This window comes from Rattus norvegicus, chromosome 8 (genome assembly GCF_021556685.1).
Source record: "Rattus norvegicus strain SHRSP/BbbUtx chromosome 8, alternate assembly SHRSP_T2T, whole genome shotgun sequence".
Lineage (NCBI taxonomy): Eukaryota > Metazoa > Chordata > Mammalia > Rodentia > Muridae > Rattus > Rattus norvegicus.
The window spans coordinates 53,676,256-53,699,343 of NC_141541.1; the positions used below are offsets into that span (position 1 = coordinate 53,676,256).

General features: G+C 52.9%; 1 protein-coding gene across 3 annotated transcripts in view; it reads left to right on the forward strand.

Moving 5' to 3' along the window:
• Positions 1-23,088, forward strand: part of Dscaml1 (DS cell adhesion molecule-like 1) — a 316,941-nt gene that overhangs the window by 228,879 nt on the left and 64,974 nt on the right. For 2 of the 3 annotated variants that reach the window (XR_015626613.1, NM_001108141.1), the window contains 7 exon segments: positions 4,874-5,152; positions 6,862-7,137; positions 9,330-9,626; positions 11,356-11,628; positions 20,617-20,895; positions 21,284-21,403; positions 22,244-22,420. Coding sequence is in view for 2 of the 3 variants with exons in the window: in NM_001108141.1 (NP_001101611.1) it covers positions 4,874-5,152; positions 6,862-7,137; positions 9,330-9,626; positions 11,356-11,628; positions 20,617-20,895; positions 21,284-21,403; positions 22,244-22,420 (1,701 nt within the window). In the remaining variant the exon portion in view is untranslated. 3 annotated transcript variants of the gene reach the window in all.

Consider the following 23,088-nt stretch of genomic DNA (forward strand, 5'->3'; position numbering starts at 1 on the left):
TTCTATTCGCCCTATGCTGTTTTGATTTTCCTCAATGCTGGTTGCAACCCACACAATGGATATCACGGCCTCCTGTGTTTGTGGGGAGAGGGGGTGGCAGATTGACCTGCAGTTTGAGCATCCTTGCCTTGAGGAGATGGGGCAGAATGGAAATGGGGGATGAATGAATAGAAACTCACTTTTTATCAGTTTTGGGAGGGCTAAAACCATGGGGTCATGCCCTACTCCGGACTCTGGGAAAGGACTCTCTGGGAAAGGCTACTTGTCTGTTTCTGTCACCTATGGCTTAGGGACATCAACCCTCATGAGCAGGTGACTCCCGGGACCCTTCATCTGCCCAGCACAGTTGAAAGAAAGATTAAGAAAACAGGAATCTGGAGACAAATAACCAGACTGCCCAGTCTGGCCCTCATGTCTCTGACGTCTGGTCCTGTGGGTCACACACAGCATGCACCAAGTAAACAATGGTGGCATTAGTGAGCACCAACGGAAAGCACCAACGGAAGTCATGCTTCTGTGGTGAGACAGTGACTCTTGGCCATGGCGCAGACCGTGTGGTAGGACTTCTGAATCTGTAGCCAACTCGGAGTGTGTTTCATTGGAGTGGTTTGCTTCCAAATTACACAGCCTTGTTTGCATGGTGTTTTGCATCTCATTTGCATTCTCCTCACACAGTGCAGGGGTGGGGGCATGGAGAGCTCCTACTGCAGACAGGCTCTGCTCTCCTCCATCAAATCCTTCATTCTCTGCTCTGATGGCCAGACCTAGAGCTCTGCGGGGTGGGGAGTGAGGATTAGGCAGGGGTCCCTCAGAAGAACGGATTCTGGAAGCTGGAGGCTGTGCCAGTTTTTCTTTCTCATCCTATGCCATCATGGTGGGTAAAAGGCATGATGGGGGAACTGTGAGAAAGATGTCATACCTCTAAGGACTCAGAGATAAACGCTACCTAAAGGGGCAGAGGTCAGATACAAAGGTGTCTGGACAATCCTGGGAGAGAGGCCTGGGCCCAGAGAGAGTGGTCCAGGACAGGAGAGGAGACCTAGACCCAGACCAGAGACACACACAAAGACAAAGAGAAGTGGGAGAAAGGAAGGAAGATGCCGGAGGGAAGGGAACAGAAAGAGAGGAGGGGAGGCCGTGCAGTGACGCAGGGCCCTGATGTGATATGATGTGACAAGGCAGCTTGTCTGCAAGCTGCTTGTCTCTGCAAAAATGCAAGTGATCTGAGAGGGAGGCAGGGAAAGGCATCAGGGGAGCTCCGACCTCCAGGCTCATGGCCCCTAGTTGCCCCTAAGCCCAGCCTGTCCCCAGGAAGCACATGCTCGTGTCTCTAAGGCCCATGAACTCCCGAAAGGGCTCCCCATAGATGAAGGTGAGAGGGATGAGGAGGGGTCCGCACCTTGGGCTGGAGATGACACAAGAAGGCCAGGGGCACTTTGCGAGTTGGGCTAGCAAGCGTCCAGTGAAGTCCAAGAGAATGGCAAATACGGTTAGCCGGGCAGTCATTAGGAGGCCACAGGCTACAGTATGTGGAGTTCAGTAGGACCTGATGCCTGGGAAGCCTCCAGAAGTCAGCTTCGGCAGGGAGCTCTGTGTCCTTGTCCTGTTGTTCCTGCACTGTCATCCTATCCCTGTCACATTCCCCAGGCAGGGCATAAGAGTAGGCAACTTTTATTTCTCTGTTTTCTAAGTCAAACGGGACAGTTACAGAAAGAGACCAAGTCTCCCCTGAATCCACCCAGATAACACCCCTCCTTATGACTTGGGGCTTTCTAGAGAGTTCCTCCAAGCACTCTTAAGAGCATCAACATCCCAGAGACTTAGTATGGGGCCTCACAGAGACCAAGGGACCACACAGGATGTGAAACCAGCTTCCCATCCCCCAGCACATGCAGGACAGCCATGGAGCAGACTCTGTTTGCCCTGGTTCCAGCCTTAGCTCAGACATCACAGGACATCCTAGCAGCCTGACCTGGGGTCCCACAACCTCAAGCAGGACTGTCTTTTCCCAGCCCAGTGCCCATGCTGGCAGCGCCCAGTCCCCTGGGATGTCACGTGTACACGCCATAGCCCTTTACGTCTCTGCTTCCTGGTAATGAAAGAGGTTTCTTTTTCCCTACCACCCCCCGGAATTTAATTTCACGCCTAGGCCTCGGTGATTAATTCTGTCCCCCACTACCCTGCCCCTCCTCAGCCACCCTGGCGGCCTCTCCACTTGTAAATTCTGCCCTGTGCCATGGGATTTGTGTATTTCGCATCAATTAAGTGTCACATTGAGTAATTCTTCTCTGGCAGTGGTTCTGTTGATCCCAACCAATCAACCATTCCCACCGGGGTGGCGGGGTGGCGGAGGGGAGAGGACAGCAAATGGGGAAGGGAGGGAGGATGAACATCAGTTAGCAATCATCCGTGCACCTGCCCCTCCTGTGTCGGTGAGGCACTGTGGCACACATCCCGCCATGCATGGCCTAAGAAAGTAACGTAAGATACGGAGGTACCATAACCACCTCCACTGTGCAGGGGAGAAACTCAGCACACAGGTCATGAGACTCACCCAAAGTCTTGAGGCAGACTAGAGACCAGGTAGATCTGTCACTTAGGCCTGCCGGGTCCCAGGCACAAGAAGAGACAGAGAAGTGCCTCTAGAAAGTCCCTCTCTGGCAGAGACTTCTGGCCTGACTCCTTCCAAGGGACAAAAGCGAAGAACTGACAGTCCCCGTTGATGAATGCGGAGTGCGGCCGGTCAGCAGCTCCCCTGCCCACTCCCAGACAACATTCAGCGTATTGGATTATTCCATCTGGGGCCCCAGCTGCTGAACAAGGGTGAGGACGACCTGCTTTCAGAGCTCTGGTCTGCCGTGTGATCCTGGGCTGGTCCTAAATGTCTCTGGTCTCAGTAACCTATGTGTCACAGACAGCAGAAGTCTAGAAAGTTGTCCGTGTGGAGTTTAGCCAGCAAACTCAGCACGCCGACTGGCATGCACTCATTTCTGACCGTCCCCCCCCCCCGTTCCCCAGAAACAGAAGGTTCAACAGCCAGGAACCCCACTTCCACACTGGGCACAAGAGGGACATCACAGGTCAACACTGCCTCAAAAGCCTGGTTGTCCTCTGGGAAGATGGATGCCTGGCCTGCGGCAGCTGCTATTAAAAGAGACAGGTAGCCATAGTTGTGGTGGCCTCAAGGGGCAAGAGAGCCGGCTGAGGCCAGGGGCTGAGGGAGACCCCGTTTCCATCTCTGTTCTTCAGCTTTCTGAAGCTTTGCGCCTGCATATATTACCTGTTCAAAAAAAATAAATAAATAACTTTACATGTTTTCTTTAAAAAAAAAAAGAAAAGGAATTGTTTGAAAGGGAAAGGAAAGAAGGAAACTCCGTGAGAGTCCAGAGAGAGTGGCAGCAGTGAGGGGGAGATGGGCATGAGAGCCCGCTAGGGCTGGCTTGCGAACAGTGAGCAGGAAGAGTTGGTTGTTCAGAGCAGACTGGCTGGGTGTCTGGGTGACCCAGCTCACCTTTGTGGGGACTGGGGGGGGGATAGAACAAGCTACAGCCAGAGATAGGTTCTAGACAATGGTGGGAGAAAAGGGGAAGGAGGGCTAAGGCCAGATCTGTTGAATCCACAGGCCTATGAATCCCAGCACTGAAGAGGGTAAGGCAGGAGGCTGTCCAAGCATTGGGGGTAAGCCTGGACTAAGTCAAGAGAAAAGAAGGAAAAAGCAGAAGAAGGGTGTGTTTCGGGGAAAGCTGGGGATATGAGTCTGTTGGTAAAGTGTCTACTGATCATACGGGATGCCCTGGGTTTGATCTAAAACCCAGGTGGCACATGCCTATAATCCCAGGACTCATACGATAGAGGCAAAATAATCAGATATTCAAGATCATGGCACAGTGAGATAGCTCAGAGGCTAAAGGTGCCACCAAACCTGACAACCAGAGTTAGATCTCTAGGACCCACACAGTGGAAGGGGAGAGCCAATTCCTGTAAGTTGTTCTCTAACTTCAATACATGAGCCATGGCATGAGCATGCCCATGTGTTCAAAAGTGTGTGTCCGCACAGGCGTGAGCACACACAAACACACACACACACACTACAATTTTTTAAGGTCAAGGTCACCCTTGACATAGCACACTGACTAGATACCCTGTCTATAAAGAAAACAAGGGAGGTGTAGTATTCAGAGAAGGGCTGGTAGACCCTGGACAGCAGAGCTGGGATTCAAGGGACGGCCCTACCCGTGAAGAGTCAGGCTGAGAAATCAAACAGGAACGCCCATAAATACACAAACATCTCGCTTAAGGGGGCCTGGGTCTTCCGTTACTTAGGTTCCTCTCCCAGGCGCTGGCTTCTCGTTGCTTTACGCCCACATTGTTCTGAACTCTGGGGTATGCACCAGTCACTCTGAGCCTGAGCAGAAGGCTGGGCAGGGATTGAAGAGCCACCATAGCCACTGAGGGTACTAGACTCATAACTAAAATGTCAAGGAAGGGCAGGACACCCCAACTGACCACCCATTTGGTGGGTATCTCTAGTTGGTTTTGAGACCCAGACAGATACCCACCACTCTCATGTCCCAAGATCAGGGTGAAGAGATCCCCCTATGTCCTCCCTTGTCATTCTTTCTGTCCCTTTGATTTTGAGCTCTGCCGTGCCCTCAGCCATCCTTGGAGACTGGTTCACAGTCATGGTTCTCAGGGATCAGCCTGGTCTAGGCACACACATGGAGGATACACACACTCCTCTAGAAATGCTACCGCCCTGGAACCTGCTCATTGTAAGCATGGGCAAGGGGCTTCTGTCTGGAGGCTTGCTTCTCCGCACTCTTACCTTCCTCTGCCCAGGGTGGCCTCAGCTACTGATGCTCTCTTTCTCCAGACCCTACAGAGTCCATCCCCACCATCCTGGATGGCTTCCACTCCCAGGAAGTGTGGACCGGCCACGCAGTCGAGCTGCCCTGTGCTGCCTCTGGCTACCCCATCCCTGCCATCCGCTGGCTCAAAGATGGCAGACCCCTCCCTGCTGACAGCCGCTGGGCTAAGCGCATTACAGGGCTGACCATCAGTGATCTGCGCACTGAGGACAGCGGCACCTACATCTGTGAGGTCACCAACACCTTCGGGTCAGCAGAGGCCAACGGCGTCCTCACAGTCATTGGTGAGTCGGGGTCTCTCTCTGCAGCCCTAGGAGAGGGCTGAGGAGTTGATGCCTCTGGGCTCACTCTTCCTCTGTGTGATGTAATACCAGGACCATGCAGGCCCTGCTTCTGCCTCCTGCTGCCCCAAGAGGGGCTCCTAATGGCTAAGAAGGAAGATTGTGGCTTGGAGAGGCCCCTGGTTTGAAACCAGCCCTGCCTTTCAGTCCTGGTGTCATAGGTAGTATCCATGACCACCTGCCCTATGGTCTTCTCTCCAGGAGTCAAGCAGAACATGAGAGTCTTGTGGGGAGCTGTGAAAGGAAGAGCTTCTGGGTTTGTAGGCTATGCCAGGCTGAGGGAGTAAATTCCGGTGGCAATCCACAAGACGGGGTTGTGTTTCCATTTTAGGTGGCAGACCAAGTATTTAAGGATGATAATTGACAAGGGCCCTGATACATCAGACCAGACACTGAGCGGACACAACCAAGTCAGTTGCATCAGGAGCCGCTGTGGGTTTAGAGTCTGGTCCTTCCCTATTCTTCCCAGTGGAGTCCAGGGGTCCAGGGAACTAGGGAAAGCAGGAGGGCCCTGTAGGCCTCTCCTGTTACGAGCCCCAGAGGGCAGGCAGAGGCAGTGAGGGCAGAGCGGTTGATGCCCCAGATGTGCCCTAGGTGATCTCTGCACCACCCATCCTGTTGACGCTTCATCTGTATCTGTATGATGCAGAGGCTCCTTCGAGCTCTGATACCCAGAATTTTCTGACAACCAGGCAACAAAGGATCTGGGAACCCTGTGGACCCCTCTAGGTGGCTGGCAGCATCAGCCTGAGTCCCTGAATATTGTACTCAACAATATGACAGTTGCCTGAGGTCACACCAGGTTGACATCAGGGTCCGTCTAGGGTGACTCTCCTCCATCCTCAGCAGAGGCCACTGTGCTGTAAAGCTTGGCTGAGGTAGCACTCTGCCCCCCCACTACCTTCTCCTGAGACCCTTGGGTGGGCCACAGACACAGCAGAGATTCTGTTGGCCTTCCAGCCTCACCTCTGACTCCCTAGCCAGATCCAGACTCAACATCCTGCCCACAGCCCAGAAAGCCATGACAGTTGGTGTGCATTTACCTGAAACATGGGGTGGAGGTTGTCTTCAACATGCAACCACGGAGACGCTGGGACAGACAGACCTCCCAGACTTGCTCCATAACAGCAAGGAGGCAGATGTCCAGAAAGATATGAAAGCCTGCCCCTGGGGACTAGGGAGTCATTGCCTTAAATGCCATGCTGAGTTTGGGGGAATCCATGGAAGTTCTGGCAAAGAGGATGATTGGCAGAACCCCAGATAATCAGAGTAACAGAAAGCAGGGGCTGGTGGCCTCGTGAGTAGGAAAAGAGTGTGCCTTCTGGTCTCTGGGTGCCATGCAGATCAATGTCCCGTGCTTCTGGGGGAGCTGAGGGAGCCTTGAAGCTCTGCCTAAGCAGAGGAACCCACCTTAGGCAGGTAGAGGCTCCAAGGGTAAGGATAAATCCTGCTCTGTCCCTGCAGGTGCCTCATAAGTCAACTGAGACCCAGAACAGGGGGTTTTCTAGTCCTGATTTGCACACAGCTGTGGTCACACAGCCGGACTCTGTGGTCTCTGTCCATCTAGCCGCATGTCATCACGGTTAAGGTCTTTCTATCCTTTTCCTCCCTCCCACCTCCCTTTGTGCCTGCCCGATCCTGGCCCCACTCAGACCCTCTTCATGTGACCCTGACACCAAAGAAGCTGAAGACGGGCATCGGGAGCACGGTTATCCTGTCCTGCGCCCTCACCGGCTCCCCGGAGTTCACCATCCGCTGGTACCGCAACACAGAACTGGTGCTGCCCGGTGAGGCCATCTCCATCCGCGGGCTTAGCAATGAAACTCTGCTTATCTCCTCGGCACAGAAGAGCCACTCGGGGGCCTACCAGTGCTTCGCCACCCGAAAGGCCCAGACAGCGCAGGACTTTGCCATCATCGTGCTGGAAGGTGAGTGGGCGCAGGTGGCAGGAGAGAGCGGGGCCGTAGTCCCCTGAGGGATGCTGTGCATGCTTGGAGGTGTCTGTGAAGTGCTCAGTGCACGCAAGGCAGGCCTCGTGTCAGCTTTGCAAGGGCCCTATGAGGAGGTCCTTTCTAATGTCCCCTATTTTAAAGGTGAAGAATCAAAGGCTTTGGTGGCGTGTCTACTGAACAAGGGTTTATTATATATTATTGTTGCTCTCAACAATTACTAGAACTTTCTTAGTAGAGGGGTTCCCTCGGGGACTAGAGGCTGCAGTGCCAGGAACCTCTGAACTTTGGAATCATTTCCAACCTGACCTCTTCTCAATGGGCTGTCTCTTAACCAGGACTCTCCGTTCCCACCTGGTTCTCTGTCCTCTTAAAGCTGCCACCACCCAGGCTCCCTCACACAGCGCTCCTGGGTGTGCTTGTTCATGCTGTGCACAGTGCAAGGTGCTTAGCCAAAACAGGAGAACCAAATCAAGCTCACACCCCACTTGCCCCACCATGAACCCCAGCACCAGGCTGAGACCACAGAGGGGATGTCTCTTGCTCGTTTGTGGAAAGAGGCTTTCAGGGTTGTCAGGAGCTCAACCTTCCGACAAGCTTTGGCCCTGTGTTTCTCCAGCTGATCCTTCCAGCTACAAAACCATACAGCAGTAAAGGAACACCACTACTGTTTCACAGAGACGCCAACCCCAGGCCTGTGATGAGGGGCGTCTCACTACAGGGCCTTTGAGGTCTGATAGCCGACCAGCCACTGAGCCTGAACACTTGTGTCTTCCTCTACCCACAGGGCTGTGCACAGCAAGCCCCAATGCTTGCCCAACCAGTCCCTTACTGCTCTCCCCAACAAATACACCATCCCAGTGCGGGTTCCTTTGAAGTAGATCCTTGCCATCTCAAGGGCCTCCCGCTTAGGAGCACCCCACTAGATAGCTTTTTTTGGAGGGGCCAACCCTTTGCCTTGGGTAGAATTCTGGCACCTTAGAGGATGGCTCTGGAGAGCAGATTCATGGAAAATGAGGCTGGGGATGGGAAGTTGGAAGGCAGGGCCAGCCTAGAGAGGGAAGAGAGGAAGAAGAGGAAGGGCCAAAGGTCATAGGACACTACATACTCCCAGGCTCAGGCAAGCATCAGGACCTCCCCAGTTCTAGACAAATGTCTCTTCCATCCAGTGGTAGGGACGAGGCTGGGCAGGCTGGTCAGATCTCTGGTAAACATCGGCATTTTGCTGTGTAACATCGAAGGGTATCAACATCTGCCCTGCTATTTATTTATTTATTTATTTATTTATTTATTTATTTTTATTATTTATTATTTATTTTATTTCAAGCATCTACTTTTATTATCCGATCTTCCTTGTTTATTTATTTATGTATTTCTTTTTAGACAAGGTCTCACTATGTAGACCAGGCTGACCTTGGACTGGTGACAATCCTCCTGGCTCAGCCTCCTGAGGGCTGAAATAACCTGCACACACTACTACTCCAGACATATTTTTAATTGACATATAGCAAGCATATGTATTTATGGGGTACAGTGTGCTTAATGTCTTTTTAATCCCTGACACCAGTCCTGTGAAGAAGGAGGATCAGGTGACGACGCCACTCCCACGTTCCATGGCAGGGAGGTTGGACATGAAGTTAATGGCCTCATCCTAGATTATGTGGTTAGCCAAGGCTTAAGGCTGGAGCCAGATTCCCATCACCTCCACTGTCTCTGGGAAACTTGCGTTTTAAACCACAAGCTTAAAGTCTTCTGTGAATAGAGCTAACATGCTAACTCCATGTCTTTGGCATGGTCAAGACCGACATCTGCAGTTAGAGTCCACCCACACATGCCTTCTGAGCTTTGCAGACTTTATTAATAAACAGAAGGGCATCCTGAATTCAGTAATTAATTTAATCTTCACCATGTCCAGAAGAAGTGGAAGTAATCCTCATCATCCTGCTTAAAAGGCACCCCACCCCCACCCCACACTAGCCGGGCACCTCCCTCCACCTCCACGGTAATAATTGTGCCTCATGGTTTTGTGTATAGCACAAACCCACATGTGACAGCCCTTTCTCTGTATTCTGGCTGCCACTTTGCCTCCTCCCCCTCGCTGGGTGGGTGGCCTGGTGGGATAGTCTCTCTGTGACTCAGTGACCCTGAAGGGGGCTCCTCGCTCCCTGCAGACGGCACGCCCCGCATCGTCTCATCCTTCAGCGAGAAGGTGGTCAACCCCGGGGAGCAGTTCTCATTGATGTGTGCCGCCAAGGGCGCCCCGCCCCCCACGGTCACCTGGGCCCTGGACGACGAGCCTGTCGTGCGGGATGGAAGCCACCGCACCAACCAGTACACCATGTCCGACGGCACCACCATCAGCCACATGAACGTCACGGGTCCCCAGATCCGGGATGGGGGCGTGTACCGGTGCACAGCGCGGAACTCGGTGGGCAGTGCTGAATATCAGGCGCGAATAAACGTAAGAGGTGCCTGTCCACATTTAAATATCAGAATAGGCTTTTGATTTCCTTTGCCATCTTTGTGGTCACCATCATTCTTGTGTGCTTCTTAGTAACTGTCATTTTGATTTTAGTGGAGGTCTGTCTTTTTCCTCCCTCCTCCTCCTCCTCCTCCTCCTCCTCCTCCTCCTCCTCCTCCTCCTCCTCTTCCTCCTCCTCTTCTTCCTCCTCCTCCTTCTTCCTCTCTCTCTCTCTCTCTCTCTCTCTCTCTCTCTCTCTCTCTCTCTCTCTCCCCCCCCCCCGCCGCCCCCCGTCCACAGTCCCATCAACCATTTTTGTGTGTGAGTGTGTCTGGTACAGTCCACCCCATTTTCCTTCCCCCCTCCTCTTCCCTCCCACAATCTGGCCTGCACATCCGCCTGACCCCATCCGCCCCATCAAATCACTCTGGGCCCCTCGTGCTCTATGCACCTGCTAGCATCTGCCAGCCCCCCAGCAGGGTCTTGAAAGGACAAAGACAGAAGTAGGGCATGCTCAGCCTTAATACCAGTGAGTTCCCAGCATCCTCCACTGAGCCAACCCCAAAATGTCCCTAAAAATGTCCTAGCCAGGGGCCCTGAAATCATGTTCTCACTACAAGGCTCAAGCTTCAGGAGTGAGAGATTGAAACTGAGCCTCCCAGTTGGGTCATCTCCGGAGATAGGCAGCCTGTAGGAATAAGAGAGGGGCCCACAAGGTATTGACCACCCCCTTTCTCAGTTCTCCAAGTTAACAGGGTGAGAGTAGTTCCCCCCGGATGCTCTGCAGCCCTCTGGGTCTGACTGGTCCACTCTGGACCCCATCAGTGACCTCTAACCCAAAGCTAGAGGACACAGAAATGGACACTGGTCCAGGGATACTAACAGTTGCCCTGAGGCAAGGGACAAGGTAGAGGTGGAGATTCAGTCTAAATTCACCTATGCCAGCTCCCCCACGCTATAGGACAAGTCTGGCCAAGCCCCTGTGTCCCTCTCTGAACTGGAGCTATAGGGCCCTGTAGGAAGACTCTAGTTCTCTTCTGTATCTTCTGGATGGGCACCTGAAGCACCAGATTTCCATGATGCTCTCCAGTACTGTCCCTTCATGGTGACCTCTAAGCTTCCTCCTCCCACTCCCATGATGTCCCCTGCCAGCCAGCCCTGCTGAGGATACTCCCAACCCCCAGCCACTATGGTCAGAACCTGTTCTCAGGTACCCACACTACAATTTCCCTGACTGGGAGAAGCAACATGCGGGCTCATATGACCAAGACCTTCCTGGTGCCTTTTGACTACTACATTACTATGTGGGAGGTTCTTGGGGGGGGGGGTGTGAACGCAGTGTGAACAAGGAGAGAAAAAGCATGAGGTCCCTGCTTCCCTGTTGACACCTCAAGCCCAGCTGCTCTCTAAAGGACCCACCTGGCCCAATCTGGTGGTTTCCTGTTGCGGCCATCGATTGGCCTCATCCAGTCCTGTAAGGGACAGGATTCTTGTGAGAGGCCAGTGTGGCTCACACCTGTTTACAACTATCTTACAATAATAACAGTGAGTTCTAGGGGTCCCATTGGTGACCCCAACCCTGGCCCCTGCACTTAGCTGAGAAAGTGCCCCCTACCCTCACCCGGAAAGTCTCTCACCCCAGGGAAAGTCTCAAGGGAGAAGAGCCCCACCACAAAGTGGCACTGGCTCATGACGCCACCTGCCCCTCCTCTCCTCTTTCCCCCCACACTCCCCAGGACCCCCCAGCATCCGGGCAATGAGGAACATCACGGCAGTCGCCGGGCGGGACACACTCATCAACTGCAGGGTCATCGGCTACCCCTACTACTCTATCAAGTGGTACAAGGATGCCCTGCTGCTACCAGATAACCACCGCCAGGTGGTGTTTGAGAACGGGACCCTCAAGCTGACGGACGTGCAGAAGGGCATGGATGAGGGAGAGTACCTGTGCAGTGTGCTCATCCAGCCGCAGCTTTCCATCAGCCAGAGTGTCCATGTGGCCGTCAAAGGTAGGTCCCTCCCCGCCACCTGCACCCCCCCCCCGCCTCCCAGGCAGAGTGGAGGATTGTGGTGGACACAAGGCTAAAAGCTCGCACTGGCCTCGGGGAGTATGAAGCCTCAGCTATAGACACATGGAGGCAGCATGTTTTCTAGACAGGAGGCTCAGGCCAGGGATGGTGGCCCTACTCTGGGCCACTGATGTCGGAAGAAGCCACCAGGGCCACAGCTAAAGGCCAGGGCAAAGGAAGCACACACTACCCACCCCGGCTCCGTCCTGAGCACAGAGTGCATACCCCAGCTTCTGTGGATGCACAGGCAAGAGATCGGCTAGCTCTCTGAGGCCTGGAGACCAGTTACCAACCCACCATAGCTTTCTTGCTCACCTGATGGGTGGCTACAGCAGAGGTCCGGGTGGGTACCAGGTGGCTATGTTACCCTCAGTGGCCATCTCCTAAGTCTACAGGTAGGCTCATTTGTAAGGGAACGATTCAGTAGACCTGTGAACCACTAGACACTTCCCCCTTGGCTCTAAGTGGGAGTTATGGATTCCCCAAATACATTCTTTGGGATCCACAGGCGTGGGGGTTATCTAGAGAATCCTGGAAATATCGGAGAAAGGTGCAGGCCAGGAGGCAGCCATCAGCTCCAGCCTCCACCTCACCAATGAAGAGGTAACCTGTGGTGCCTGGAGGACAGCAGAAGAAAGTGCTCTTGAGACCCAGGAGGGGCCCCTGTCACCTGGGGACTTCCCTCCTACAGCCATCCATCCTCCAGATAAATGGGGGTGGAGGGGAAGGGAGTAGGGACAACTAACCAAGAAGGGAAAGGCAGGCAGAGGCCAAGGTCTGTGGGGAAAAAAGAGCACAGGTACAGACCAAGAAGGGCCTGGCACCTAGGGTGCCCTTGAGGGTCTTAGATCACAGCCTCCCCTGCTTTGACACTGGAAACAGCATCACATGTGTAAAGGGGGGTTTAGGAGAGAAAGTGTTTGGGGGACACATGCTGTATCAATGAGTTATGACCATAACCATAGGACGGGAGGGCTGGGAACCTGACAGTCACAGCGGAAGGTGGAGGAAGCCCTCCTCCCTGTGCTTCTTACCTTTCTGGCTCACCCTGAGCAGTTCTCAGGGCAGGGTCACGTGCATCCTGTGTACCCACCCTGCCACCTGTCACAGTGCCAGACGGCACGTGTTTGTTGAACTGAATTTGCAGCATTAGTCTGGGTTGGAGTAACTTACGAGAAGCCACACCATGCTCTCCAAGAACTGGGGGCTTTGGGGTCATCTCAGGCCTGATAAAGAGAGCTAGGATACACATTGACAGTATCGCCTCCCTGCTGTAGGCTGTGGCAATGACAGAGTGTTCCCTACCTAATTCCCTTTCCGGGCAGCCCAAGGGCCCACACTCCAGGCCCCCGTCTCCCTTCCACAGCCAGGCAAATGGACTTGGTAAAGATGTGCCACAGCCCTGCCTGCCCTGCTTCCACCCCACTGGGCGTCACAGACGCCTGTATCCATTTCTGTTACAAGCAATGGGCCGAGAGCGTACAGTGTAAACATCACATATTAAAACATCTAACCTCTGCTCTGCTCCCTGTGCCCAATGCTCCAGCAAGCATTTGGCCGCGTTTGTCAGCTAAAGGAAAAAAATAACAATAATAATAACAGGGCTCCAGCAAGCCTCAGAGTACTCGGAACATCCTGAAAGCTGCTCTCAGCTCATCAATTATTCAGCCCCATTCAGGGAGCGATCGCTCCTAATGAATTGAGTCTGATGCATTCAGGCTCGGCAACTCAGTGGACCTGTAGTGATAGGAGAGTGACGATATCTCCCAGCCAAAGAGACTGGTGGAGTGTGAGCATGTGTGGGCGCGCGTGTGCGACTGTGTGTGTGACTGTGTGACTGTGTGTGTGTGTGTGTGTGTGCATGCATGTCCCTGCATGTGTGTGCATGTGTGACTCTGTGTGTGTTTGTGCATGTGTGACTATGTGTGTTTGTATGTGTGACTGTGTGTATTTGTGACTATGTGTGTGTGTGCATGTGTGACTGTGTGTGTGTGTGTATGCCTGCATGTCTGTCTGTATGTATGTGCTTGTTCATCTCTCTATCTGTCTGTTTATATGTGTGTGCATGTGTGTGTGTGTGTGTGTCCATCTGTCTATATGCCCAGGCATGTGTGTGTGTGTCTGTCTGTGTGTGGGTCTGTGTTTGTGTCTGTGTCACTGTGTGTGTCTGTCTATCAACGTGTGAGACAGGCTTGTGTGCAAACCTTCCTGGTCCTCCTTATCACAGTCAAAAGAAAAAAAAAAAAAAAAGACCAGTATGAGCCATAGGAGGAGTAAGGTCCCCTGTTTCCTCTCTAGACCAGACACTCATGTAAAGGCCTGGAAGCCAGTTCCCCCACCTCTCCGAAAGCTCAGCTCCTCCACCCCACCCTCTCCGCTCACTTCCTCCACCTCATTAGAATGCACTTTTGCAGAAGAGCCCATCAAAGCTGATTATGATCATGCCGCTTGATTAGCGGCTGTGCTCTTCCAAGAGCTCCCCAAGGAGGGGGGGAGGGGGAGGTGCCTCTGGACATGGCAAGGGGCCCAGACTCCAGGGAAGAAGGGGTGATTGCAGGGGTAACACTGCAGACCCTATGGCCACTGGACATTGGAAAGTGCATCAAGTCAGAGGGGCGGACTGGAACAGAGTGCAGAAAAGGCTTAGAAGGAATGAGACAAGAACCGGAAGCCTGCAACAGTGTATCAAGTCCCCTCCCCAACCCCCACTTCTTTGTGGGAGCCAAGACTGGTGGACCAGATGCGGCCAAACCAATGCTGCTTCGTGAGCTGGAAAAACAACTGCTGACTCGGTTCCTTCTGGGGACTGCTTGTCTGCTAATGAAATTTTCAATCAGTGAGCCAAGACCAGAACATACCCCACATGCATATACACACACGTGTGCAGTGATGTGTGGGGTGCACACATGTGTACAAACTCCCTGCACGATCAAGTGTCAAAAGGGCACAGTAGCCCACCCGGGCTGGAGCAGATTCATGCACATGCATGCGAACCATTATACGTATACAAATGCCTTCTTCTGTAAAAGGACATCCCTGCCCCGTGAAAGGCAGCTTATGGGTGGTTATACGAAACATTGCTCAATAGTTCCTGCCAGAGAGGCTCAGCAAAGGAGGAGACAAGAGGGGCAAAGGGATGCTTTGAGGAATTCCTGGACTTGGCACGTGCAGCACTGAATGACAAGGGGGACCAGCTGCAAGGGACAGCACTTGTCTCTGGGCTTCAGGATAGTTCCCTGGCAGGGTGCTAAGAGGAGCGTGCACAGAGCCAACCTTGACTTGGGGACCTTTAAGTCCTAAGCAGTTGATAAATAATGTGTTATAAAAGCATCTCCAGGTGCAAAGACTGAATGTTTGATTAACCAAGGGCAGGGCCCACACCGGAGCCTCTTGGCATGGTTCTGTGGGGAAATGTTTCCACCTTACATCGGAGTCTCGAGAGCCTCTACAGCTAGACTGAGGGCCTGAGGCACGCTCTGGAGTGAGGACATGCCAAGTCCCCGTAGAAAGCAAGACAGCAGAAGTAGGGCACTCTCACAGACTCTTCCTCCAATACCTCTATCCCAGACTCACACATATGTCCCTACTAGTCTGTGCATAGCTTCAGCCGGCCTCTGTGGGGGTCCCTGTGCCACTCCCATGAACAGTTTGGGGTGGGAGGTTCTATGATCTCTGAGCATAAGCCACCCACCTAGCTGAATGCCTGCTATGGTTGGAGGTGGTTTGGAAGGAGCCGTGCAGGAACCTACAGGCAGGGGGCACCACAGGCTCCAGACCTTCGGAGAGTGCTCTGCTTGCAGCCAGGTTTCCTTGGGAACACAGAACAAGCAAACTCCTTCAGGGACAGATGGGGCTTAGGGCTTGTGATGGTGGTGGTGAAGGTGTTAGAGATGGGGAACATTGACAGAGGGTTCGATCGCTCAGTCACTGACTGTGCACCTACTATGTTCACTCAGCCACTGAATGTGCATCTACCACGTTCCCAGGGCTATTTCTGTTTCACCAACACGGCTGTGCTCAAAACACACAAAACTCCACATCCTCCAAGGGCTCCTATCTTTCAGATAAACAGACAGTGGATACAATGTGTCACATTAAATCTAAACTGGATATGAGAGTGCCAGGACAGAGGGACCTTGTGGTCAGGGAAGGCATTGCCAAGAAGGGATGGTTGTGATAAAAACTGAAGTAAACCCTGCTTATTGCTAAAATAATTAGATTTATTGAACCTGGAAAGTCAGTGTCATGCTAGTAAAATTAATTGATCTACCTCCACCATTTTGTGTGTGGTGTGTGTGTGTGTGGTGTGTGTGTGTGTGTGTGTGTGTGTGTGTGTGTGTGGTGTGTGTGTCTGGGGGGATGTGTATGTCTAGGGTGTGTGTGTGTGTGTGTGTGTGTGTGTGTGTGAGATGTGTGTGTGTGTCTGGGGTGTGTGTGTATGTATGTATGTGTGTGTGTCTGGGGTGTGTGTGTATGTGTGTGTGTGTGTGTCTGGGGTGTGTGTGTATGTATGTATGTGTGTGTGTGTGTCTGGGGTGTGTGTGTGTGTGTGCACACTTATGTGTGTGCACATGTGCTGTCCATGCATGTGGAGACCATAAGAGGATATCAGGTAGCCTGCTTGGTCACTCCCTGGTCACAGGGTCTCCTGCTGAACCTGGAGCTAAGCTAGTGGCCAACAAGCCCCGGTGATCTTCCTGTCTCTGCCCCTGACGGCACTGGGGCTGTAGACAAGTCCCATCACACAGGGCTCCCCCAGGGTTACTGAGATCCGATCTCAAGTCTTCACACTTTTGTGGCAAGCACTCTTAGCCATCTCTCAAGGCCTGGTACCCCTCCATTGCAGAGAGTAAGAAACCAAGACTCAGGCAGAGGCCAGGGGTTGTGGCAAGGCCACTTGCCTAAGCTCACTTGGGTAAGCAATAGAGCCTGGAATTCAGATGTCCTGGCCCCAGACAGAGATCTTTCTTGAGTCCATGCTGTGTGGACAGAGAGGCTTTGACTTCCCACGGTGCACACTTCACAAGCAGGTGCAGTAAATAAAAGGCTCAACCTCAAAGACGGGTTATAAGAGACCCCATAAAGCATTTATGGGCTGGGCTGGTGGTCAGTGCCGCATGACACTTCCAAACAAGTGTCCATAAAGGCTTTATGACAGCCAGATGTCATGAGGACTGCCACAACTGTATCTTTGTAGACTCTCTGGTCTCTGACCTCGGCACTGGTGTGGTACCTAGCTCCAGGAAGGAACCCCACCTCCACCCCACCCCCACCCCCACCACTGCCGCACTATCTGACATTCCAGGCCAGCTACTGCAGAAGTTATGGACATGGGCACAAGAGATTTGGGACTGCAGTTGACACTGATGAGAGCAGGTGGTCAGACACCTCCAACTCCTGAAAGAATGGTTCCCTGGAGGGAACGATGACACACGTATTCTATTAGCATCTGTCCCTGAGCTTAGTGAAGACTGAGTGGCTAAATGGCAGGTCTTCCATTTTAGGTATCCAGAGCCTAAAACATAGTCATGTGTCCTTATCAAATACCCCACCATTGCTGAGAATCCCCTTGCCTACAGCAATCCTCTTGCCCATAGCACAGGTCATCTCTGAGCCTGGACTTGAGGGGTTGTCAGAATGCCAGCCTGGAGCTATGGAGTCCCCCCACAAGAAGTCCTGGCCCTCATTTTCGGCAAAGTGGTTGTGTGACTTCCTCAACAGAGAGGACTTAGGTCTGCTCCCCCAGGTGGGACGCTAACAGACCAAAGGAGTTATTACACTCAAGTCTAGCTTGGTAAAGTGGCAAGTCTATTGGGACTATTTACAGAAGCAGGGGTAAGGGGTGACTTACAGGAGCACCCGTGTCAGGAAAGCTGAACCCCTGAAGCTTGGCGGAAGGCAGGAGGGTGTCTACTCTGCCCAGCAGTTGTCGGCCATTTTTATAACCTTGGGAGGGCCCCATGAATCATCTACGTCTCATGAGCTTCCCTGCTTTTATAAGCATCTGTCCTTCCTCTAGGAGGGACTATTTCAATTTAGAGTGAGGAGCTACACAGGTGGCTGAAGGGCTTCTACCACAGTGGCTTGCATAACTTGATGGTGGCCACGTGATGGAGAGCAGTATGCTGCATCGGACCTCTGAGGAGTTGTCTGGTCATCTGACACACAGGACACAAAGGAGCCCTTAGCCACCCTACCCATGTAACTAAGCCCCAACAGGAATGTAGGCTGCATCGGTGGCCTCTCAAGGGCTCCTCCATGTCATTCCCTGACAGTCCTTGGTGGCCTCTGCCCTTTGCTCCAGCCTGACTTCTTCCTTCATCCTGTGTCTCGTTTGCGAGCACATGGGACAGATCAAATGGTCAGGGCTCCCTGAGGCTGTGGTCACCTCCAGAGGACACCTTCCCCTGCTGAATCCTGGCTCAGTCATCACAAAGGGCAGTGTCCCAACTTGGGCAGGGTCCTGCCTTCCTCACCTACACAGAAGTAATACCTTCACAGGGTAGGCATTTCACAAATATCACATAATTGTCTGACTAATGAATTAACCTGCCTTAGTAACTTACACCTCTCCCTAAATCCCTTCTTACTAAGAGATGGTCCCCTCTGCTAAGCAAAAGCTCCTTGCTGAGCAACATTGTCTCTGTCTTCTTGCTCTGTCTTCCCTGGAAATGAGGTGCTCAGAATACCCATGCCTCAGTCACATGTCCTCCTCTCCAGCTCCTGACACAAACCTCACTCACAGTCCAGAGGTTCATCAATCCTGAGAACTGGGTTAACACTACACTGGAAAAGGAAGAACCATGGAGAAGCTCCAAAGTGCTCACAAAACAGCAGCGCTTGGAGAGAAGCTAGGGTAATAAGAAGCTAGGGTACTTCTTATTCTGGATGAACCCCCATTCTGTCTGCCCCACCCCCAAGTCCACAGCATAGAATGCCTCAGGTCTGAGAGATGAAATCCAGACATATGTCCACTTACTTACCTATCTGATGAGCATTTATTAGGCACCCACAATCACTCCTGTTATACAAGTCCTAGCTCTAAGCCCAGGGAGATGGTGGCAATCAGGCCTGCACTGGCTTTCAGAAGCAATTCTATCAGAAACTCAAGGAGGCCTAGAGGCTTAGGTATGACCTACACACACAGACACATGCGCGCGTGCGCGCACGCGTGTGTGCGCGCGCGCACACACACACACACACACACACATACACACACACACGCACACACCAGGGGTTCACAGTGACCTATGGAGAGCAGTCTTTTAGAGAAATATCAATGAAGGGCAGTGGAGCCTGTGTCTCAGAGAAATCTATCTAGTGATGCCCACATCCCAGTCAACCTCCCACAGGACCAGGGGCAATAACAGGGATGTGTTTATCTGACCAATGACCAGAACCCTAGGATATCTGACTAGGGCCTAGAACCAGCGACAAGGTAGGTATGGTGTGCGAGCTGGCTAGAGGATGGGAAGCCCATGGCAGTGGAGGATGGCATGCCAAGCAAGGTTCAGGCATGGAAAGTCTACCCCACCCCCTAGATGGAGTGAAGGCAAGGTCAGGGTAGCATTAGAAGGCCTGACAGGAATATAGGAACCTTCCTAACTGCCACATCCTCCAGACCAGCAGCTCTGGTCAAGAAACACCACCACCGTATCCCATGCCGCAAGAATTCAGACACTTTCTCTGCATACATCTGGCTGCATTCTACCATGGGCCTGCAAGGCCTGCCTGTGCTCTCTGCTGTGGCTGTGGCTGTGGCTCTGGGTAGACCTGTGGTGAAATAGCATCACTGGCTTCCAACGAGGGGTGGGCCGGAGCCTGGGAGAAGGCTGAGGACCGTGGGCAGCCTTGTAATTTAATTATTCGACTGCAGAAAGGAGACCTCATCTACTTGTGCTCATCCTTGTTAAGCTAATTGTCTGTCTCCTTCGCTCCCCTCTCCCCCCGCCCCCCGCCCCCCGCCCTCCATGAGCTGGGGAAGTTGCTGCCGCCTAATTGAGTTATCATAAAGATAATGGCTGATGTTCCCGCCAGTGCTGAGAGAGGAGGATCCATCTCCCAGAGACTCAGGCTGCAGACAGGCGCCCCAACCCTCCATCCTCCCGCCCAAGGGGTTGAGATGAGGGCAGCTGGCTGAGGAGAGCTCTGCCCAAGGACTCTACCCGTGTGGCCACTGGCAGGATAACAGGCTCCCTTTTCAATTTTGGAACACCTAGGGAGACAAAAGGGCCTGCCCAGTGAACATTTGGGGTCTTTTCCCAGAGGTAACGATGCTACCGATGCTGCTTAGTAAAGGGAGCCTTGACTTGAGCAGATAGGTCAGGTCTTAAGTCCCAATGTCACCCACCATCACTTCTCTCAGTCACTGCTCCTCCGAACCTGTCTTCCCATCTATAAAGCGAGGCCACCAAGCTCCAGGTCTACGACTGGGGAAGGATTCAGGGAGGTCCCTATGCACATGTAATTGTTCTACATGCAGATGGCCATGGGGAGGGGCACATTCATGAAAGGACCTGGTTTGGAAGCATCTGTTTTTAGGCAAGTGGTCATGGAGAGAGAAGGGAGAGAATCTAGGCAGGCCTTCCTCACTTGCTTCCAGAACACCTCATCTCTATCTACCCCAGAGGGCTGGGAAGTAGCTGCCTACATGAGAATTTATACACAAGCTAAGCAGTGGGTCAGGAAGCACAAGATTCAAATTCAAAGACCAATCTGAGAGCTGGCAAGACTAACGCAGAGACAGGGAGTCCTGCCTTGGGTTTACAAGTGGACAAGAGCCCGGGTTACCAGGGCATGCTTAGAAGATACTGCGTTCAAAGGAAAATAAAGTTCCAGGGACCTGGGGAGCTATATTCCAGCCCTGCCCCAGGGTAAGCCAGAGCCCTGAAGTAGGGCAGCTGACCGTAATATCCCCTTGTCCTCCAGTGCCCCCTCTGATCCAGCCCTTTGAGTTCCCCCCTGCCTCCATCGGCCAGCTGCTCTACATCCCCTGTGTGGTGTCCTCGGGGGACATGCCCATCCGCATCACCTGGAGAAAGGACGGACAGGTGATCATCTCAGGCTCAGGCGTGACCATCGAGAGCAAGGAATTCATGAGCTCCCTGCAGATCTCCAGCGTCTCCCTCAAACACAATGGCAACTACACTTGCATTGCCAGCAACGCAGCGGCCACCGTGAGCAGGGAGCGCCAGCTCATCGTGCGCGGTGAGCAGGTCAAGCCAGTCCCAGGGAGGGGGCGGGGGAACCTAAGAGCATCTCTCTAGACTTCCAGTTACAGTTGCAGGCTCATAAGAAGTTGGTTCTGGCTGACTTCTTAAAGACAGAGAGACTTAAGCCTCTTACTTTCAAGCCTGGAGTGGAGGGCATCCTTACGTGGTCAGCCAAGAACACAGTCAAGTTTGGGACTCATGACTCTGAGTTCTCACTGCAGGGCCTGCAAGAGCTCTCACCCTTTTTGACTTCTCGTAAAGTCAGAATCTGTCTGCTCCCAACATTGTAATGATCCAAGAAGGGCTGACATCTACTGGAAGAAGTCCCCAGACCTAGGGGATCGGAGACTAAGCCTCTTTTCTCCCCACTTCCTTTTCTACAGTGCCCCCTCGATTTGTGGTGCAGCCCAACAACCAGGATGGCATCTATGGCAAAGCTGGTGTGCTCAACTGCTCGGTAGATGGCTACCCGCCACCCAAGGTCATGTGGAAGCATGCCAAAGGTGAGCCTCTCTGTAAGAAGAGCAGGGAGGACCTGGAGGCTGCTCAGATGGGCATAGGATCTGTTCTTACATGCAACCCCCAGCCCCAGGAGGAGTTCTGAGCTTGGGGAACCCCTACTCAGCCACACCAGGGTGAGGAACAGCATGATGCTGAATCCAAATCCTGTTGGCTTTTCATGATGCTGACATTCAAACTGGGGGCCTTGAGTAAAACAGGCAACCCCATCACCACTAAGCTATATCCACAGCCCCCTAAGTTCCTCTTGCTCCCATTGCTTAACCTCCTGCAACCCCCAAAATAGCCTGTACTACTTCTCCGCCCAGCCTGGGGTCCTATCTAATGTGAGATCTTAGGCCTCTCCAGCCCAGCCTCATCACAAAGTTACACTTGCTATCTGACAATGCCACATGGTAGACTATCCATGGCTACTGTTGGGATTGGAGAGGTCCCCCAGATCTCTGTGAAAGACAGCCTCTTCCCCAGCATGGCCCCATGTGACCAGGAGAACTCAGTCTTCTGGCCTACTGCCAAGCTGACCAAAGATGGTTCTTTCTCCCTATCTCAGGAACTTATTCCAGCAAGCTCAGCGAAAAGGTGGGGTCTGCCTGAGGTACTGCCCCAACTGTTTCTTCAAGCCCCTGAGCCAGGTCAGGGCCAGACCTCTCTGAGGTGTATTTCATGCCATGCAGTAGGACCTGTCTGGTGCCCATACTGTGGGATGGTGTGGCCCTGCTGTAAAATGGCAGCAGGTGGAAAAATGAGCCCTATCAGGTCTTCTTGAAGGCACTAGGCCACATCCAGTCTACTCCCGACACCCCCTAACTACTGCCTCCTTCCAGGGAGTGGGAACCCTCAGCAATATCACCCAGTGCCCCTCACTGGCCGCATCCAGATCCTGCCCAACAGCTCCCTGCTGATACGCCACGTCCTGGAAGAGGACATCGGCTACTACCTCTGCCAGGCCAGCAACGGTGTGGGCACTGACATCAGCAAGGCCATGTTCCTCACGGTGAAAAGTGAGTCCTGCCCCTACCCCCATCCTGCCAAGGCCCACCAAGGGCCACCAAGCACACACACACACACACACACACACACACACACACACACACACACACACCTCCTCATGGTCAGCAGAAGGGCCAGCTCTTGGCACACAGAAGTCCACTGGGCCAGTGAGGTTGTTGCTCTGGGCCGTGTGGCTTTTCATAGGTACGAGGGGAGAGAGCAGGGAAGGGTACAGTGGTTGTAAGGTAGACTGCGTGGGAGGAGACCTGGCTCAGGTAGGGCTGGACTTAAGATGAGTCACCTCACTTCTGAGGACTGTGATGCTCCGTGTTCACTCTCCCATGCCTGCCCATTCTTCCTCTGGGATTCTGCTATTCTGCCCAGAAACAGCAAGGTTGCTCAGGGGAGCCTCCTGGAGGCTTTTGAAAGCATGCTTTTCCAAAGCAAAGGCACACTCTGGCCTGTCTCAAGCCAAGGACACAGGATGTATGGCAATTATTCAGTTCACCTGTTGGTTGCCAATCTAACCCCAATACCTAAGTCAAACAGATCCTTTTGGCTACTTAACACATACTGAGTGGTGTACCACCTGTTACAAAAGGAAGACACCGTACACACTATGTAGGCAAGGCCTTCGGTTGATCCGTGTGACCTTGGAAGGTCATTTTGTCTCTCTGGG